The following is a 22668-nucleotide window of genomic DNA, read 5'->3' on the forward strand; positions in this document are numbered from 1 at the left end:
ATGTGTCCCGAATCGTCGCGCCACGCATTTTTGAATTCTAAACATAGGTTTCTGCAGCGGTCCGCGGCGCCCGCATGCTAGCTAAGATCACAGGGAGCTTCTGGGATCGCAAGAAATGCAAACAGCTGAAGTATAAGGTAGACTCAATGAGAAGTACACATGTTTGCAAACCTACCTAAAGATACAACCAATAATTCCGATTAGAGCGATAATGTGGAGAATATTGATCTTGTGTTGAGCCCAATGAGCCTTGCATCTAAAAATAGAGCTAGCGTGTTCCTTTAGTGATATCGCTTCAACTCACGCTGAAAATGGCGGACGTGAATCAACAAACTGAGGATATGATGACGCGCCTGTCAATCAATATTGGTGGACGGGGGGACCGCTCTCCTACGTCAGGTAGCGGTCGATTTGAAAACAGCTCCAATTGGTCCACTATTTTTTATGTTGTTAAATTGAAAAAAAAGCACTGGGTGTGCTTATATCACCCCAATATGACAGTCTATACACCATACATGCACATATGGCTGTCCAAACAGCTTGAAAAGTAGACTTTTTAACATAGGTGCCCTTTAAAGAAAACAAAACAATATCAGAAGAAAGTCAAGAAAACCAAGCTGAGAGAGCACAATCAATTCATAAATACAGTAAGCATACAGTACAACACTAGTAAAAAATGATATACAACTCAGTTTGTTGGTAACTAAAACTATTTGCATCAATATATGATTGTGTCTGAGGATATTATTAGTGATTTTCACTGTGTACTGGGTTCTGATTGATGTGTGTATTGGTGTCTCAGTGAGCGGGTTAAAGTTTCACGTTCACACACACACACACACATACACCACATGCATTCTGTGCCACGCATGTTTGTATTTTAGACCCGCTAATCTCAGGATCATATATCTTATAAAAGTGTTTGTGTGGAACGTGTGTGTGCAATTTAATCTGTCAATACTGAAACACACATGCACACACACCTTTGTTTTCTGTTCTCTAAATTACTTTCTCAATGTCATTTTGTCATTAGAGCCATTCACATGTGCATAAATGTGAGTTGTTTTCTGTATGGAGAGTATATACTGTACACTCTCAGAAAAAAAAGGTACATGGTGGTACCAATAACCTTTGTAAAAGTTGTATCTTATATAGGACAGAAAAGACCTCTTATGATACTGGTCTGTACCTGTTATGGGAAGATATGAAGATCCACAATTGTTCCCATATAAAAGGTACATAAGTGTTGAACAACTCCTTCTTTATTGCAATATCTATGAAAATAAATGTAGTGGCAATTTTTCTTTAATGAGGCGTTCTCTGTGGTAAAAAAGACAGTCTTACCCAGGGTGTCTTTTAAAGTTTTATTCTTTGCAAAGAGGGTCACAATCATACAGCAACGACAGTTTCTGCAGAGTGAGACACTGAAACAGAGTGCTCGCTCTTTTTATCTGGTTTCTCCCCTGTACTGCTTACAAGGTCACTAAAGACATGCGCTAGGCACATGCATCATGGATTATAGTTATCTTTCCCCTGTATTGGATTCTTGTTTACTGCTTCATTTTTGTCTTTTAATCAGGCCATATCATATTTACGTTAGGTGTCTCAACCTTTCTGACCCATACAAAACAAGGAGACAAACAACATTACACAATAGAAGTGTAAGATGAAAAACACAGAGTAGTCATGCACAGTAAAATTGAGCAATGTAGAAAATGCATTCACATCTAAAAGATGAATATAAATGAATTTCCATTACATAAATATTACCAGAAAGGCAAAGTGATTTCAAGTATAATTTCCACACGCTCAGAAATAAAGGTACATGAGCTGTCACTGGGGTGGTACCTTTTACACATTTGTACTTAAAGGGTCCATATTGGTACCTCAAAAGTGTACATTAGTACCTAAAAAATTTAAGAGGAACACTTTTGTACATTTTAGGTACTAATATGTACACTAGACGTATTAATATGGACCCTTTAAGTACAAATTTGTACCTTTTGAAAAGGTACCACCCCAGTGACAGCTCGTGTATCTTTATTTCTGAGAGTGTATATTAAAACAAGAATCATCATTTAAAAGCATACGTTTAAAGAAACTCGTAAACATTATTTATTAAGTTCTATAATACAAAACAACTGGTAAAACATAAAAGTATAGGTAATTAAACATTTAAGGCATTTTAATAAAGATTTGGTAAGCATTTTCTGATAAATACATTTTCATTACTGATATCCGCACCTTTTGGTGTTTGCTTTCCACTACACACGAGAGCTGAGAAAAGTCCTGCACATGCAAAGTGTTCATGCAGACATTTTAGTATTGTAAAACTAATCACACATTGTGCATATCTCGTTACAATACTTCTGCATAATTATATTTCTATTTTAATATTAAGTCAATTAAATTAAGTTTTAGATAATTACAAAGGAATTGTGGGAAAATTGGAGGAAAAAAGTTGTATATTATAGATGGGAGAATGTGTTTCTGTAACATTTTTATGAAAAGTGTTAAAAAATATAGATCTTTTGATTTATGTTAAAGTATTTTTTATTCTTTATTGTAAATTGAAAATTTACACAAAAATAAACGTTTTTAAAAAACATTGTTTAATAAATGTATTTGATGTTTTATATTTACTGAAAATAAATTGACGCATTATGGATATACAGTAGCTTGAAGGAACACATTTGACAAAGGTACAAAGTGTCTTGTCACTGTAGTGGTACCTTCATGGATCAGATTTGTACCTGATGCACAATATTGTATCTGCAGGTTTTAAAAACCAAAGGTTTATTTTAGTTTCCCATGGTACAAATCATGTCCTTAAAGGGACAAACTAATGGGACAAATTTGTTTATTTGTCTTAAGGTACAATTCTGTTCCATAAAAAGGTACTGCCCCAGTGACAAGGGTTTATACCTTCTTTGGTCTTGTGTTTTCTGAGAGTGTATATATAAATATATATTTATTATTTTTATACATTTATTTTTTATTTTTTTTAAATATATGCAGAAAAAACTCTTTTAGACAGACAATATCATTTAGAAAAAATACAAGTCAACGTGATCAAAAACAAACATCACACGTCAAAAGATATATGCAGTAAATAATTACAGAGTGTATAAATGTGAGACAAAATTTCAATGTAATATTCAATTAAAACATAATAGATACACTGTAAAAAGCACTTAGTTTGCAATTGGATTTAGTTACTTAAGTGAGTAAACCCATTGCTTTTAAAGTGATTAGTTGACATTACTTAAAAAAGGGAGTAAACCCGTTGCATAAAATTATTAAGCAAATGAATAATGTGCATAAGAATTAAGTCAACAGATTTACTCATTTATTAAAAGTAAATTCAACTTGTTGCTTTAAGGCAAAGAGATTATTTACTTTTTTAAATAAAGTAACTACGCTTTCTCCAGCTTCTGGCGCCTAGACTTTTAGACTTTTGGCCAGAGAAGAAATGGTCGTGCCCAACTGAGCCTGGTTTCTCTCAAGGTTTTTTAATTCTTCACTTTTGCCAATTGGTAAAGTTTTTTCCTCGCCGCTGTCGCCACTGGCTTGCATGGTTTGGGATCTGTAGAGCTGCACATCGTTGGATTTGCTCTTCAGTGTTTGGACTCTCAGTAGTCATTATTAACCACACTGAACTGAGCTAAACTGAACTGAACCTAAACTCTGAAAACTGAACTGACACGGATTCATTTGACTATAATCTTCTATGTGAAGCTGCTTTGACACAATCTACATTGTAAAAGCGCTATACAAATAAAGGGGAATTGAATTTTTACAATATAAACATAAGTGCAAAAATGATTAAAAAATTAAATAAATAATTACATAAATAATTAATGAAATAATGTGCAAAAATATGAAAATAAAGCTAATATAAATAACATAAATAATAATAATCATCATCATTTTAGGAATAGATTTAGTAATATTAATTAATGATGACATTGTAAGAATTTAAGGTAAGTCCCTTTTTATTTCTATACTGATATTGACAAAGATATTGTTTTAGTGCATAAATTATATATACAGCTAAAGTCAGAATTATTAGCCCCCTTTAAATTTAGTTTTTTATATTTCCAAAATGATGTTTAACAGAGCAAGGAAATTTTCACAGTATGTCTGATAATATTTTTTCTTCTGGAGAAAGTCTTATTTGTTTTATTTCAGCTAGAATAAAAGCAGTTTTTAGTTTTTTTTAAACCATTATAAGGCCAAAACTATTAGCCCCTTTAAGCTATATTTTTATCTTAATTTTCTTTTATCTTTATTTTATTTTTTTACGATAGTCTACAGAACAAACCATCATTATACAATAACTTACCTAATTACCCTAACCTGCCTAGTTAACCTAATTAACCTAATTAAGCCTTTAAATGTCACTTTAAGCTGTATAGAAGTGTCTTGAAAAATATGTAGTCTAATATTATTTACTGTCATCATGGCAAAGATAAAATAAATCAGTTATTAGAAATGAGTTATTAAAACTATTATGATTAGAAATGTGTTGAAGAAATATTCTCTCCAGCAAACAAAAATTGGGGAAAAAAATAAACAGGGGGGCTAATAATTCTGACTTCAACTGTATATGTCTACACAGTTTTACTACTTTTCATATTAGTTTTAGTTACTTTTTTTAATTACAAGATCACATCAATTAGATAAATGTAATTAAAATAAATGACAAATAAGCAGCTAAAATAAAAATAAATAAATAAAAGTACATCCAAGTATCATTTAATTTCAGTTATTATTTATTACACAGGACAGAAATGGTTGTAGTTTTTGAGCTGTGGTGTCAGTGTGTGTGGTTTGACCCAGTTTGTGACAGGCTGCAGTGAAGTGTGGTTGTGTTATGATGTGATGTCTTTATTTGGACAAAGTTTGTCATTGGAAACGCCCTCCTTATGTTTTCTAATGGCCTTGTGCCCATCTATATGCACTGTATGTCCTCTATAAAAGAGCCACAGCGTCTCACACATGAAACCGTCCACATCCAGACACAAAATATCCATCACAATGCCTTCAAACACAACAATTCTGAAGCCTCAAACCAAGAAAACAGGTAAAGCATTACTATCAAAATTAACAACTAACTTATAACACCTGCATGGGCTTTCATAATAATATTTTAGTAATATTTTTGTTGTTGTGTTCATGCTAGAATCATACACAAAAAATCTAATAAACTAAATAAACATTCTGTATTAGAGTATGTAAATACAGTATCAATAAATTTAAAAGTGATAACGATATCTAAAACCATTACAAGTACTTCAAAAATAACTAAATAAGCTATTATTAGGGCTATGTGGTGGTGCAGTGGGTAGCACGTCCGCCTCACAGCAAGAAGGTTGCTGGTTCAAGCCTTGGCTGGGTCAGTTGGCATTTCTGTGTGGAGTTTGCATGTTCTCCCCGTGTTGGTGTGGGTTTGCTCTGGTTTCCCCCACAGTCCAAACACATGTGGTATGGGTGAAGTGGGTAAGCTAAAATTGACTGTGTGTGTGTATGGATGCTTTCCAGTGATGGGCTGTGTAAAACATAAGTTGGCAGTTCATTCTGCTGTGGCGACCCCTGATTAATAAAGGGGCTAAGCCTAAAATGAAGTAAGTTATTATTAATAGCTTATATCAAATATGAAATCCCTATTTAAAATATGGAGCACTATTTGACAAAATGTTTTTGTTTGCCCCGACTATTGAGATTTTTAACATTGAACATATAGTGGGTCTTAAAAATGAAAATACCAGATCAAAAGTTAAATAATTAAATGAAAATAAAAATGTTTTCATCAATACTTTTTGATTTGATCAACAAAAAAAACATACATTTTTAGTTTTTTATTTTAGCTGGTGAACAACATTTTAAAACTTTAGCTTAACGTGAAGTAGTAAAATAAACAGGACTGCACCATATTGAATTGAATTGAATTTTATTTGACAGATTTTAGACAAGCTGTACAAGTATCCCATACATTTTAAAATAAAAACTGTCGAGGATAAAAACACAGTAAAGCCCTGGGCTTGTTTCCATTGTGGTCCTCGCTGTTAAATAAAACAAAATATGGCTTCAAAATACCGATGATGCATAAAACAGACAGTACCTCATACACTTTAAAACGAGAACAAAATAATTCACAAATACATTCCTTCATGAATTTTTCTTTTCGGCTTAGTCCCTCTATCAATCAGGGATCGCCACAGCGGAACGAACCGTCAACTTATCCAACATACGTCCCACGCAGCGAGTGGCCTTCCAGCTACAACCCTATACACAATCCAGTAACATATCAAATAAAAACATCCTCGTCCACCATGCAAACTTATTATCCTCATCAAACAACCATCTTTTGATTACTCTTTTGAACCTCCTTAAATCTTTTATTTCCTTGATGGATTTTGGTAATTTGTTCCACAGCATTGCACTTGTATATAAAAACATATTGTTCCCCACTAGACTTCTAAATTTAAATAAACAAATATTAAAATCCCAACTCCTAGTACTGTATGAATGCTGTTGCCTCACCATTTGAAAATAGTTCACCAAATAACTAGGAACCTCATTATTAAACATTTTACGTACCATTCCCAGTTTTAAAAAACATTCTCTCTTACTAAGTTAACATGCCTAATTCTTTAAAAGACTCTTTGTGCAAATGTGCTCTAGGATGAGTTTTTAAAATCATTCGTACTCATTTATTTTGTGCCTTTTGCAATTTTTCCTTCATAATCTGTGAGCAGCTACTATACCAAAAAGAGGTAGCATAATCAAAATGGGGTTGAATTAAAGCTCCTGCTATCAATTTTAAAGAATGAACATCCGACAGATCAGCTTGCCTTGCTAAAAACCTATTTTTTTATTAGAAAAATCTGGAAAATGGAAAACTCTGATATTGCAATATTTTTTTTGGTGATAAATATTGCAATAAGTGGCAACACGGTGGTTCTGTGGTTCAAAAACGTTGCTGGTTTGAGTCAGTTGGCATTTCTGTGTGGAGTTTGCATGTTCTCCCTGTGTTCATGGGTTGGAGAGGGGTCTGGCTGCAGACTCAGATGCAATCTGAGCTACATGCAATGCTTTTGAATTGGCTTACCAAACCCCACCCCTAACCTCACCCGTCAGTAGCTCCATTGAGTGCGCTGTCTCTGACATTGCATTTCTGAGAGATGCAATCTCAGCTAGCATCATAAAGGCTGCATCCAGATACTATTGCCTCTGGGTGCTCCAGTTTTCCCCACAGTCCAAACACATGCGCTATAGGTCAATTGAATAAGGTAAATTGTCCGTAGTGAGTGTTTGTGTGTGTATGTGTGAATGAGTATGTATGAGTGTTTCCCAGTACTAGGTTGCAGCTGGAAGGGCACCAGCTGTGTAAAACATATGCTGAATAAGTTTGCAGTTCATTCCGCTGTGACGACCCCTGATAAATAAAGGGACTAAGCAGAAGGACATGATCATTGTTACACCTCCAAACATACTTTTTTGTGCCCAAAGGCTGTCAAAGGCCTCAAAAACACATGCAAGTGATAAACTTTCACTCTATTATTATTAAAATTAGCAGTGACTCCACAAATCAGATGTGTTCTGTAGCTCCTGGTCAACTATAACTCTTATATGTGATGTGACTATTGCAGATGCGCACATTGCAAGATCGATGCTGAAACCATATATTGTGCAGCCCTCAAAATAACTATAAATAAAGTTTATTTATATTTATTTTATTGATCTATAATAAACTTAAAGACTATACATTTATTTTTAAAAGTGCAAATTAATAAAAACAACAACAACGAAAATTAAATTACCACAATTAGCTAAACCTAAAGTGAAAATAGAATAGTTAAATAAAATTCGAAACATTGAAAACTACACCATTTATAATAAACTTTATTTACATTTGAAAATAATTAATAATTAAATCTTTAATGTTTTTAAAATTTCTCATTTAACTCAATGTAATTATTCCTGAGTAATTTCTTTTTATTTTGAAAAATATACTAAATGTTGTGACCACTATAGTGTACTTGTGTGTGTGTGTGTGTGTGTGTGTGTGTGTGTGTGTGTGTGTGTGCGTGTGTGTGTGTGGTATATCAGTGATACTAAAATATAAGGTGTCTTAACTGGTTTAACTGCAATATATCTCCAGTAAATAATGATAATAGTAATAATAATAGTTTCATAGTTGTGCATGAAGACTTTATATGGCACTCACTATTAAAGCAATGAATGGTATTTAATTATAGCAGAATGGTCAGGACTTTGAATGCAGCAGGGAGTACAAATATAAACTGGCGGTGAATAATTCAGCTTAAGCATGGTGTGAATTCTCCACATGCGTACGATCAGCTTTTGGGACAGTGTCAGTGTCTGGGACAATATCAGCAGTCTGGACATGTGTTATAAATCAATTTATACTGGGCTGTTGGGTCAGTGGGTTACACACGCACGCACGCACGCACACACACACACACACTTTAACTTTAACCATATTTAACTGTGCTTTAACTCAACATTTAAATTAGGAAATGGCTAAAAGTGCATCCATAATCATGTGATTTTTTTCTAGATATGAATGTTTTCTAGATTGTTATACATTTTTAATATTTTGCTGTATGTGATTTTACTGTTATTGTATGTGTAATGTGTTTTTGATTCATAAAATCTGTCAGGGGCAACAGATTCTGGCTTATTTACAGTTTTTACTGTTGATTAATGAGCATTGTCCCTGTTATATAAATAAATAAATAAATAAATTAATTAATTAATTATATTAAATTAATTTATAAGTAAATAAATATCCAGAACAAACATGTGATTATTTTCAGGATGTTTCCAAGTGTTACATGTCTGTGTACTGCACTGCTACTGTGGCAACGCTTACCATTGTCTAAGACTGTATTCACAGAGCTGTGCTGTTAATTTACCCTGAAAAATAATCATGTGTTAGCTAGTTTAGCTGTCAATGTAAAGGGTTTTGTTTTCCTTTAAATGTTTTGCATCCTTATCTGCTCAACGCCAGTGAAAATTGCTTGGGTTTGAACCCGTAAAAACATCTTGAAAAGCGGTGGCGATAAATGCAAACGAAAAGCGGCTCTGTTTGTACGAGTCTTAACTCACTATAAAGAGTTTCTTACCTCAGTATCTTGAAGAATCCCCCCTTCCACCCCTACTCCTCCCTCCTTTCTAGATTGGGCAACACGGCGGCTCAGTGTTAGCACTGTTGCCTCACAGCAAGAATGTCACTGATTTAAAGTCCCTACTGAACCAGTCGACATTTCTGTGCGGAGTTTGCTTGTTCTCCCTGTGGTAACTTGAACATTCTAAATTAGCATCATAGTTGAGCTCTTAGTATGCCATACATCTCTCTTTAGCCAATCCTATATCGGTTATTAGATAGAAATAAGGCAGGGGAGTTCATCAAGATCTACCTGAGCTCTAACTCCCCTCTCGCCCTGCTAAAGGGAGGGAGCCCCGGGCTCGAGGATCTTTTAAGCTTACGACTCTCTCCTGGGACAGCATACCAAACACGCTTTATAAACAATCATCAGCTAAGTGTGAACTCTTGAAATACCCCCTTTTTTTTAAAAATACTGGGTTGTTTCAATTTTAAATGTGTGTAAAATTTGGACAAACTCAAGCACTGGGTTACTGTAAATATCTTAAACACTCTTCAGATGATTGTGTTTGTCCATATTTGACCCAATTTTGCAACCCAGGCTCATTCTGAAAACGTAGTTACGAGGACATTTCTGGAGACCGCGAACTATGTAGCTGGAGGTATGTATGGCTGCATTTAGTTTTTTAAGCGAACGCTGCGGGGCGGTATGACGCTGCTCTTTTTAGCGCTTGCCGGCTGACCGCTTACCTTTGTGTGGAGGGTTTTCCCGCTGCAACCAGTTTGTCCGGTTAGCTCGTCCTGTACGTCCGCGGACTTGAGACGCAGAGAGGAGTTGACGACGATGACCGGGTTCAAGTCCGTGGAAGAGCAGTTCCAGAAATCAGGTAAGATTAAAACAGAATCCAAGAAATAAAGCGAAGAAGTTCATAACAGGGTGAGAATGTGGTAAAATCTGAAAACTTGGTAAAAAAAAAAATCAGACGAGGGCTTTTCTTTTTCTGGACGGCTTTTGTAAATCGTTGGTTGGGTTTAGGGCGGGCGGGTCAATCGGTAAAATTGGTTGGGTTCAGGGAAGGAGGAGGGTGGGTCAGCCGGCCGATTGGCCAGTCGCCCAGTCAATCATTCAGCCAGTCGGACAGACAGACGTTCGTTCGACAGCGGCCTCTGGTGGGTTTACGCGAGAACAGCGTGGGCGTAAAAGACACTCGCGGGAGACATCTGAGAAGCCAAAAAGGCGCACACAGCGGCCTCTTGCGGATTCACGAAAACCAAAAACTGCAAAAATACGTACCTCCCGGGACGTATTTCGTGGTCTCTAGAAACGTCCTCGGGACTATGTTTTCAGAATGAGCCTGGGTTGCAATTTTGGGTTGAAACGTTATACTGATTTTTTTTCTTTCTTCCAGGAAGGAAAATCAAAGCTGGAAACACTCCTGTTGGTATGCTGGACAAAACTTAGGATCACATGCATGATTAATCATAAAGATTGATATTATAGATTCTGGATCTACACTGATATATTTCTCTCACTCCATCCTCAGAGAAACTTCCAGTTTATGAGCCGAACATTCCAGAGCCGACAACCAGAGAGGAGCTGCTCAAATGTGAGTCATGAACATAAAACACAATTCACACTCTGTATAAAGCGGTACTGAACAGTTTAATCAATGATAGACTGGATCAATGTTTCTCTGGATGAACGAACTGCCAATAAGATGCTGTGGCTGACAGAGGGTGGGGCTAAAGTGTCCCGCATGACAGATGAAGTGTGCCCTTACCTGGACAGACCAGAGAGATTTGACCACAGCCCACAGGTAAAACAAACACACGCGCATTCACACACTCTTTCATATATGAAGAGACACACTCATGCACATGCACACATACAAACTCATGTATATACAAGCATTTGCACACTCATGTACACAAACACACATGAATAATGTACAGATGTATGCGCACACACACACTCATGGTCATACAAACACACATAGATGCTTTTGCATATATGCACATACACACACACTCATGCACACAAATACATATACAGTACATGCATACAAACTCATTCAAGCAATCACATACTCATGCACACAAACACACATGCACAAACACACGTGCATATACAGACAGGGTCAGCGCGTCCATAGAGAATTGTGAGGGCGGCGTCCGCGACACCTTCCTCACCACCCGCGTCCTCAGCAGTTATATCCGTGCCTAGGGTGGCAGAATAAAGAAGGCGGCGTCCGCGACACCTCCCTCACCACCCGCGTCCTCAGTTATATCCGCGACCCCCCCCCCCCCCCCCCCCCAACGAGGGACCAAATGTCCCCACGAGTACAGTAATGCCAGTAATTTCTGACCTTATTAGGACACAATCAAAAAAAAAAGTGTTTTGAAAGTGTAAAATGGCAGAAGGCAAAAAATAAAACAAAAAAGTCAATAACAGGGTGAGAATATGGTAAAATCTGAAAACGTGGGAAAAAATCAGGCGAGGGCTTTTCTTTCTGTCGGTTGTGTTTAGGGAAGGGGTTGGGGGGTTATCGGTCGGTTGGTCAGTCAGTCGACAGCGGCCTCTGGTGGATTTAAGTGAGAACAGCAGGCACGAATGGCACTCACAAGAGAAATTTGAAATATGAAAAAGTGTACACAGCGGCCTCTGGTAGATTTACGTGAGAACAGCAAGCGCGAATGGCACTCGCGAGAGAAATTTGAGATATGAAAAAGCAAAAACAGTGGCCTCTGGTAGTTTTACGTGAGAACAGCAGGCGTGAATGGCACTCGCGAGAGAAATTTGAGATCTGAAAAAGCGTAAACAGCAGCCTCTCGTGGATTTACGCGAGAACAGCATGCGCGAATGGCACTCACAAGAGAAATTTGAGATCTGAAAAAGCAAAAACAGCAGCCTCTGGTGGATTTGAGTGAAAACAGCAGCCACGAATGGCACTTGCGAGAGAAATTTGAGATCTGAAAATTGTATACAGCGTCCTCTGGTGGATTTACGTGAGAACAGCAGGCGCGAATGGCACTCGTCAAAGAAATTTGAGATCTGAAAAAGCGTACCCAGTGTCCTCTGGTGGATTTACGTGAGAACAGCAGGCGCGAATGGCACTCGTGAAAGAAATTTGAGATCTGAAAAAGCGTACACAGCGGCCTCTGGTGGATTTACGTGAAAACAGCAGGCGTGAATGGCACTCGCCAAAGAAATTTGAGATCTGAAAAAGCGTACACAGCGTCCTCTGGTGGATTTACATGAGAACATCAGGCACATTAACATACCTCCTGGGATGTATTTAGCGCTCTCAAGAAATTTATATAGCGGAACGTAATGAGCCTGGGTTGCATAAAACATGAAAACCCAACATGAGTGTGTGTATATGGTTGTGTGTTTAATTATGACATTTGATTAAAGATTACAAGGGCAAATTATTTTTTTCAAAACAATGAAGTGCCCAGATACAATGTTATAACAAGCACTACTATTATACATATAAAAAGGAAAGTAAATATTAATTTCATGCCTTCTTAAAGTATTTTTAAGTGTACTAATCTTCCCATGACAGTAGGGTAAAAGACATAATATACAGTCTGTACAGTTGAAACATCAATATGACTTTTTACAGTCCACACAAGGAAAAAAAACACTTTTTGTGTGTGTGTGTGTAGGTGCTGTGTAAGGAGTCGGTGTGGGCCTCGCGTTGTTATTGGGAGGTGCAGTACTCCGGTTGGGTTGTGATCGGGGCTGTATATGAATCCGCTGGCAGGAGGACTGGAGATGGTGCCTGTGGCCTCGGGGAGAGCGAGGAATCCTGGGGATTGGGTTGGGCAGGATCCTGCTATGACGCCTGGCACAAAGGAACCAGCAGCAAGGTGTTAGATGCGCCTCAGTGCCACACCATCGGCCTGTATGTGGATCAGCCTGCAGGCCTGCTCTGCTTCTACAGCATCCAGATGCAGGAAGACACCAAGAAAAGAGAAGTCAAGTTATTACACAGGTTTAAAAACCCCATCAAGGAGAAACTCCTGCCCGGTTTCTGGATGGGAAGACAGTCCTCCTGCGTAATACTGAAGAAAGAGGAATGAGGCAGGAGGAGAGAACAAAAAAATCACATGGTTGAAAATGTACATAAGAAATATAACTTGATATACAGTTGAAGTCCAAATTATTCGCCCCCCTGTGAATTTGCTTTTCTTTTTCAGATATTTCCCAAATTGTTTAACAGATCAAGGAATTTTTCACAATGTTTTCACAGTAAAGCCTTATTTGTTTTATTTTAGCTAGATTGAAAGCAGTTTTTAATTTTTTAAGAACATTTTAGGATCAAAATTATTAGCTCCCTTAAGCAATGTTTGTTTTGGATTGTCTACAGCAGTGTTTCCCAACCCTGTTCCTGGAGGCACACCAACAGCACATATTTTGGATGTCTCCCTTTTCTGACCCATTAACTTCAGGTGTTGGAGTCTCTTCTGATGTTATGATAAGTTGATTCAGGTGTGTTTGATTAGGGAGAGGTTGAAAATGTGTACTGTTGGTGTGCCTTCAGGAACAGGGTTGGGAAACACTGGTCTACAGAACAAACCAGTGTTATACGATAACATGCCTAATTACTCTAACTTACCTAGTTAAGCCTTTAAATGTCACTTTAAGCTGAATACTAGTTTCTTGAAAAATATTCAGTCGAATATTATGTGCAGTCATCATGGCAAACATAAAAGAGATCAGTTATTAGAAATGACTTATTGAAACTATTATGTTTAGAAATGTGTTGAAAAAATCTTCTTTACATTAAACAGAAAAAATATACAGGAGGCCTAATAATTCTGACTTCATCTTTCTGTGATATGATTTTACAGTGCAGATAGTTGCTGAGAGTAATACAGTATATTTTATTAATCTTCGGTTTTTGTTTGTGTAATAAACCTGATATTTTTTACATTTGTGTTGACTTTTGTGTTGTCTCTAGTAAATGCACAATGTAAACTAGTAAGCAATGTAACTCATATATTTATTCATTCATTCATTTTCTTTTCGGCTTAGTCCCTATATTAATCCGGGGTCGCCACAGCGGAATGAACCGCCAACTTATACAGCACATGTTTTACGCAGCGGATGCCCTTCCAGCTGCAACATCCATACACACTCACTCACACTCATACACTACGGACAATTTAGCCTTCCCAATTCACCTGTACCACATGTCTTTGGACTGTGGGGGAAACCGGAGCACCCGGAGGAAACCCACGCGAATGCAGGGAGAACATGCAAACTCCACACAGAAACGCCAACTGACCCAGCCGAGGCTTGAACCAGTGACCTTCTTGCTGTGAGACGACAGCACTACCTACTGCGCCTGCTCATATATTTACAACATTATATATTATTAGCATTAGTGCTTGATTGAGAATTGCTCAAATTGAGATTTAGGATTCTGTACGGTACATTTCCATCCTTTTCAGTGAATCACAATGAGCATTATTATGAACCAGCAATAAATTCAAGCAACAACAAAAATAATAAAATGATATCTATAACAATTGTGTGTCGTTGTTGTTATTTACAATTTAATGAGGGTTATTATTATTACAAACAAAACAAATGCAAAATATTTAATTATTTTATTCTATTTTAGCCCATTATATTGACAATAACTACTACTATACTATTACAACTAATAGTCATTAATTTTCCTTCGGCTTAGTCTCTGGGGTCGCCACAGCGGAATGAACCGGTAATTATTCTAGCATATGCTTTTTGCAGCAGATGCCCTTCCAGCTGCAACTCATTATTAGGAAACACCAATGACTGCTGGACGCCATCATGCATTCACAATGGTATCAATGGGGTGTCAACTCTATATTGATATGATCTATTATTTGAGTTATTAATATTATTTTTATTTAAGATACAAATCAGTGAAAGTATTTCTCCCTATTTAAAGGGCTGAGCACACACACATCTTGTTTTGACGTGGCTTTGGGGTATCAAGTATTAATTAAGGGGGTCAAATGCTCCAAACCCCCCTGTAATTCCCACCCTGAGTGTGTCCTTCATTCAAAGTCCTTTACTAAAGCTTCAGCTGCTTCTGCTGGTTGTAATAGTGGAGAAGAGCTAAATTGAGCAGGAAATGAAGTCAAATGAAGCTCTTGGGGTTTGATCTGCTCACTGGAGACGGAGCTGCACTGATCTGAGACCAGCAGAATCACTGAAGCTCACAATGCAAAGCAGATTTACACACCAAACTCACACTTTCACTTCTGCTTATGACAGATCAGTGATGAGGAATACATTCAGCATCAGTTTCAGATGAAGGAGCTGCTTAAAAAGAGCTCAAATGACTTTAAAATGGAGTTCAGTGTTCAACAACAAACTAATATACGGTATCATTATTGATTATTATTATTTATGTTATTATTATTATTGATTATTAGCTGATTTGAGTCAGAACTCAGTGTGTTGATCTGTGTGTAGTGTGTGTGTTTGTCCTCTGTGTGTCAGTAGAGTGCTCAGTGTTTGAGCTGCTCCAGGATCAGTTTAGTCTCTGTGACTCTGACTGACTGATGGAGGTTTTTGTACCACTCTTTATCACTGTGTGAACACACCACCACTGTGGTAACTCTGACAGTAATAATGTCCAGCATCTTCAGTCTGGACTCCACTGATGCTCAGAGTAAAATCACTGTTAGATCCACTGCCAGTGAATCTAGATGCAGTTCCAGACTGGAGGACATCTGTATAATAAATCAGGAGTTTAGGAGCTTCTCCAGGTTTCTGTAAGTACCAGCTAACAGCAGGATCTCCATAATAACAGCAGTCTGGATCTCTGCTGAATCTGCAGTTGACAGTGAGTGATCGTCCAGGTTCAGAGAGCAGCACTGAGGGAGTTTGAGTCACTGTCACCTGACCAATACATTCTGCCAGAGGAGAAACATTAGAAATCATTTTTATAATCATATATAAGATCACAACACAGAAACACAAGTCAATAACACACATAATCTTGAGGGACACACACCTCCACATAATGCTGCCAGTGTCCAGATCAATATGCTGCTGAAGGTCATTGTTGTTCTTGTAGGTTCAGTTGTAGTGAAAACAGTTGTTGATCAGGTTTTCTGTTTGTCAGAGTTATAAACACATGCAGAGCACTGAAGCGTGTGGCGCTCATGTAAAACACTCCACATGCAAACACTGATGGAGTGAAGCTGCTTTAATATGTTTTACTCAACAGGAATACCTAGAAACCTCCCTCACAGATGTGCATGACAGTGTATTCAGGGCCACCCCTGGGAAAACTCTGGCCACCCCAATATGATTTTGCTGTTGATTATATTAATTTAAATGTACTTATGTAAATTGCCAATATTTCAATAAATAAATAAATAAATAAAATGCAGCCACTAAATTATTGTTGGTGCCGCTGACGTAGCTGATTCACTACCTCTCCCCCTCAGCGCTGGTTTAAAAGCAAACTGACGCATGCGCGCAGAAAACCATTCCCGTGCGCCTCACGCACTCCTGTGTGAATCCCGGTTGTTTACATGCACGCCGATAAAATACGCGCCGCTCATGCGCCGTGAAACCGGGGTAACAGTCTTACGTGTCTGTATCAGAACGCAGGGAGTTTTGCAAGTCGACTAAACTAAAGTTTATATAATATGATGATGATGATGTAACTTTCACTAAGCATGCCTATAAAGCAGAAAGGAGGGATAAAGAGTAAATTCAATTCAATTCAATTCCCCTTTATTTGTATAGCGCTTATACAATGTAGATTGTGTCAAAGCAGCTTCAGATAAAAGGTCATGGTACATTGGAACAGTGTAGTTCAGTTTGTAGTGTTTAAGTTCAGTTCAGTTTAGCTCAGTTCCGTGTGGTTTAATCACTTCTGAGAGTCCAAACACTGAAGAACAAATCCAAGGATTTGGATGGGAGAGTAAGACTTCATAACATTAATTCTCAGCCATGAGTCGGGTCTAAGACAACAGATAATTCTATAAAACATATATTTTTGTATTCTTTAGAATTGTCATATTTAATATTCTTGCAAAAGGTTTCTTAAGTGATCTTAGCATATCACTCCTGTAACATTTAGGGTTGAATTCTGTTATTTATTTAGAATAATAATTGTACAATAATATTAATAATAATTGTATTTATTTAGAATAAATATAAATAAATTGTTATATTTATTGAATAAAAATCTAACAATTTAAGGGGGGTGTATGGGGTGGTTCGCCCAGGGTGTCATTTAAACAAGAACCGCCACTGCCCTATACCTGATTGTGGTTCACAGCAGGCACACACCTTCAATAGACAGCAACGACAATTTAATTTACCCGAAGATACATCAATAGAAGAAGCTGCATTAATAATTTTGTGGCTCAAAAAGGGATATGGATAAATGATATTATTAGGGTCTGTATAGTGAGTGTGTGTGTGTATATAGTAATGCCTTTTGTTCAGTTTGTTCATTTGTTCCTTTTATTAATTAACTCATTAATCTTCATTAATTTTAGACATGGCATATACTGTATGCTGTACAATAAAAGTATGTGAAAAATAACTGAAAAGTTATTTATAGATATGAAAAGGGTTTTTAAACTAAATATTGAATTTTATTTCGTTTGCACATGTACTTGCTGATTATTTCAAGGAAAAATTGCAATATTTATTAATTTGTTTATTTATTTATTAATTTGGGGTCGTCACAGCGGAATAAACTTATCCAGCTTATGTTTTATGCAGCGGATGCCCTTGCAGCTGCAACCCATCTCTGGCAAACATCCATACACACTCATTCAATACGGACAATTTAGCCTACCCAATTCACCTGCACCGCATGTCTTTGGACTGTGGGGGAAAACCGGAGCATCCGGAGGAAACCCACGCAAACGCGGGAAGAACATTCAAACTCCACACAGAAACGCCAACTGACCCAGCCGAGGCTCGAACCAGCGACCGTCTTGCTGTAAGGCGACAACACAACCTACTGCGCCTCCGCGTTGCCCTGCAATATTTCAAGAGTAATTAATTAAATGAATAAAACCATATTATTTCATTTACCAGAAACAAAACTATAACATTACACTGAATTCATTCTTTTTTGTGTGCCACCCCAAGATTTGGTGCGACCTCTTCTGGCCACCCCCAAGAAAATTTTCTGGGGGCGCCACTGAGTGTATTCAGAATATTAGTGTGCTTTGATGTAAAATTGTGTTAAAAGTATAACAGAAGTTGTAAGAACTAAACAGAACTATTATAATGTTAAACTATTATGTTGTGGGAGTTTTGATGGTATATAATGGGTATTTTACACCAAGGTTACAATACAAGACTATTTTGTAAAGTCTCTTAAGGTAAACTACAAGAACTGAATAAAGGATATCATTGTTTGTTTGCAGTGTCCATTGTGGTCATTGGTGTTTGCTTTAACTGGCTTCCTAAATCCTGTTATTCTGCCATTTATTTTTTGGTGGCTGTTTTGACTTTGTTTGTATGTTTTAATGAGTTTAAAAATTTAGTTTATGTTGGATAAATATTTAGTTTATGAAGCCAAAGATGAGATTTTGGAGAGACAAAGCATTATAAAGTATTCAATCATTTTATCCAGGGGTCACCAAACTTGTTCCTGGAGGGCCGGTGTCCTGCAGATTTTAGCTCCAACTCTAATCAAACACACCTGAACAAGCTAATCAAGGTCTTACTAGGTATACTTGAAACATCCAGGCAGGTGTCTTGCAAGTTGGAGCTAAATCCTGCAGGGACACCGGCCCTCCAGGACCAAGATTGGTGACCCCTGATTTAATCGATTAGATTCACTGTTTTCAGAAGCTTTACTCTATTGACTTCTACTGGTTGAAACTGTAAATACAACTGAAAACCTTCATTACAACAGTTTAAGTGTAATTAATGAAATATAATTAGAAATCAACTAATATTACGCATTATGAGTGTTTATATCCTATTTTATTCAAGCTTGTCTGTGAGTTTCAGCTCAGACTGTGTGATTATGAGAATAAATATGAGCGTATTGATTTTATTTGACAAGTGACTTTGCCCAAACAAACAGCCACCTCTTAAGAGTGTTTTTCGGTTTCAGTTTAAGCATATTTGTTATCATATTTTTTTTATCAGTGAAGTAATTTATCAGTTTTTCTATAAAATACTGTATTTCTTTTCTCTCATCTCCGTGTCACATTCAAACGGACAGAGCAAAAGTCACGATACATGAAATACATATGCATAAACGACTGTCTTAAATAAACGTTAAATAAACACACTTGTTAAATACAGTTAAGTACAGCTGTGCGTAAGAATAAGTATAAGTATAAATCAATAACTTGGTTCATTAATAAAATATTAATTTCATAAGATATAAACAAATAGATGAGGACTTACCTGTACTCGTCATAGCCGCTAAAATGCGTTAGTTAGAACCACAAACTTGCACAGGGGAGAAACGCAAATTGAAATTTGTGCAAACCAATCATTTACAACTTAACAATTTTAAATAAACAGTTTTCCGTATTTAAATGATCAATTATTAAACACACACAATGCTGATAATATAAAGTAATAAATTAAATCAAATCCAAAAGCCGTTTTGCTCCACAGTCCTCCCCATCACGTTGTTTTGAGTTAGTATCGCCCGAGTGGTATAAATGGCCACCGCGTGCGTCTTCTAAACATTTTGCCAGTTCAGACCGAGATTGCAGAGATGCAGTTCATTCCCGCTCTCGTCAACCAAACGAGGAAAAAGAAACCATACAACAAATATAGTAAGCTTGTCGAAATTAACCAACTATGTACAAATGTAAATAAAGTGTTATAAATTATCAAACGAAAGTTGTGTGTTATTCAATGTGTTTACATCACACTAACATGGAGGATAAAGACCGTGTGAATAGGCTACATGCCGAGCTAGTGTTGTTCCCATACTGATAAACTTCCGGTGACCGTGAATTTTTTCAATTTTATACGATTCCTTTTACACCATTGATGTTGTACTGTAATAAATACAATCCGTTAAATAGACTTTGGCATTCATCCAGTTGCTCAAGCGTAAAACGAGAAAAAGCCGTTTACTCGCACGCGCGTATCAGAATCGGCAGGTTAGCGTAGAAGCTCCATTGAATATACTGGGGTAAAGTAAATGTTCATACTATAAAGACATGGCAGGGAAAATGTAATTTAATGCAGTGCTTCTTGTACAATCTGAGACCCACTTTATATCGGATATCACTCAGCCAGTGGAGATCGCTTATTTTTAAAGAAAAGAGACCCTAAACGCGTCGAATATGCAATTGTATACAATTCACCGGAAGCGCTTAACCCAGGTTACTGGCAAATTAAAAGTCCTATTAGCATGCTTCGGCATTATACCCTATTAGGCAAGTTAAACACGCTTCGAATCAGTAATTCTAAAAAAATAATAATAATTATTTAAGCTCTCCCATCTGTGAGATGTGCGTTTTAGCATTTTAATATATCTTTTAAGTGTAAAATCCATAAAAGAATCACATTACAACATTGTTCACAGTCGATTAAATATTGCTAATGTGATTTTTTTTACAAGTGATTTCAGATCCAATATTCAAAGTAGCGTAGTAAACTATTGACACAAGTTTTCACTGTTAGAAATTGAGCGAATGTCTGAATATAAAACTAACTTTACCTCAATTCAGCTGTTTTTGTTTCTCTCAACTTTGCATTTAATTAAAACAATCAAACTATGACACATTAATCAATGATTTTGTCTAATTTGTAGGTTTTGTTGCAAGTTTTGAAGTTATAATCCGGATAAAGTATACATAAAATTATACATCATCTATAAGCTGAATGTGTGTGGTTTGTAGAATTGACTATAATTGTCTGAGGTGCGACTATTTGATCATCTACAATTTCAACCTAAATATTTTAGAAAAATTAGCTTTATATATGATTAAATTAAGTTTTTAGCACTAATAAAAACCTTTGGCTGCATTTAGAGTAAATTCATGACCAGAAATCAGTTTGTGGTGAACTAAAAAATGCAGTGTTCAACACAATTCATTCATGTTGTCTCAACACAAATCCATTAAGTTCCTGTAACTAATTTAAGTAGATTAAACATAAAACAATTAAATTTCCCCAAAAATCTCCACAATTGTGATGTTTTAGCTCAGTTTAAATAAGTAGTTTGAACAAGTAGTAAATATTTATTGATTTAGAGACTAGATCTTTTATTAAATTGCTTTTAATAATCATAGTAATAATAATACTGCTACTAAAATGACCCACTTGATGCTCCTCATCTGGTGTGTTTCTGTCTGGATGGTGGTGAGTGTTGTTCCCCACACCATATCTTTGGGAATGACCTGTGGCGCCAGGTGGGGCGCTGCTCGCTCACTCACTCGCCCTCGCTCAGCTCAGTCACTCTGACCATGGCGAATCCCTGCCCGAGTATCTCTCACTCTTCAGTGAAGTTCAGTGGTGAATGCTTCAATTGGTGGGTGACAGTGGGCTGGGATCCAGATCAGCTGCTCACGGGTGTTGTGCTGAGAGCCAGTTTACCTCATTTACTGTGGTACATCACAAATACAGCCAGAAAATAAGCTGCAACCTAAGCTAAGATGAAGCATTGGCACCTAATAAGCAGCACTAATAAGCACTATTATTATTACTTGTTAGCACTAGTAACAAAAGTATGGCTATATTTACATTCATGTACTCATGTACATGCATATTGGAGTCAGATTGTGGTGAACTATAAAATGTAGGTTTCACACAATTCATGCTGTCCTAACACAAGTCCATTAAGTTAAAGCAAATAATTTAAGTAGATTGAACATAAAACAATTCAAGTTTCCCCTAAAAATCTTCACAATTGTGTTTCAGCTCAGTTTAAATAAGTAGTTTGAACAAGTATAGATTTTAAGACTAGATCTTCTATTAAACTTCTTTTAATAATAGTAATAATAATAATAGTAAAATGACCCGCTCTGTGATCCTCATCTGGTGAGTTTCTCTCTGGATGGTGGTGAGTGTTGTTTCCCCACACCATATCTTTGGGAATGACCCGTGGCGTCAGGTGGGGTGACGCTTGCTCACTCGCCCTCGCTCAGCTCAGTCACTCTGACCATGGCGAATCCCTGCCCGAGGATCTCTCACTCTTCAGTGAAGTTCAGTGGTGAATGCTTCAATTGGTGGTGACGGTGGGCTGGGGTCCAGATCAGCTGCTCACAGGTGTTGTGCTGAGAGCCAGTTTACCTCACTTACTGTGGTGCGTCACAAATTACAGCCTAAAAATAAGCTGAAACCTAAGGATGAGTTGGAATTGGCCCCTAAGAAGAGGAAGACAAGAAAAAAGTCAAAGTAGTGAATGTTATATTATGTCACTTCAGTGTTTAATTTAAGTTGAAATTCCTTAAACTGAAATGCTAAAAATGTAGACAAAATATATATAATATAGTGTCATTGTGTTACTATACTGGCAAACGGTTTAACCTGTTCACATGATGACTGTTTATTTTACGACGCGGTAATTTAT

The 22668-nt window shown here is 36.9% G+C and overlaps 1 protein-coding gene and 1 gene segment (V, D, J or C); one reads left to right on the forward strand and one right to left on the reverse strand.

Moving 5' to 3' along the window:
* The first annotated feature begins 4987 nt into the window (after positions 1–4987).
* On the forward strand, positions 4988–14078 carry LOC130218831 (tripartite motif-containing protein 16). Its single transcript, XM_056451120.1, has 5 exons — positions 4988–5086; positions 10546–10578; positions 10681–10743; positions 10814–10953; positions 12806–14078. The coding sequence occupies exons 1-5, from the start codon at positions 5002–5004 to the stop codon at positions 13220–13222; spliced, it is 738 nt and encodes a 245-aa protein (XP_056307095.1). The 5' UTR covers positions 4988–5001; the 3' UTR covers positions 13223–14078.
* Positions 14079–15705: 1627 nt separating this feature from the next.
* On the reverse strand, positions 15706–16268 carry LOC130218832 (immunoglobulin kappa variable 1-8-like). The segment is given in 2 exon segments: positions 15706–16051; positions 16153–16268. Coding segments are annotated over 2 exon segments (378 nt in total).
* Between the last annotated feature and the right edge of the window lie 6400 nt (positions 16269–22668).

This window comes from Danio aesculapii, chromosome 24 (assembly GCF_903798145.1).
Source record: "Danio aesculapii chromosome 24, fDanAes4.1, whole genome shotgun sequence".
NCBI lineage: Eukaryota > Metazoa > Chordata > Actinopteri > Cypriniformes > Danionidae > Danio > Danio aesculapii.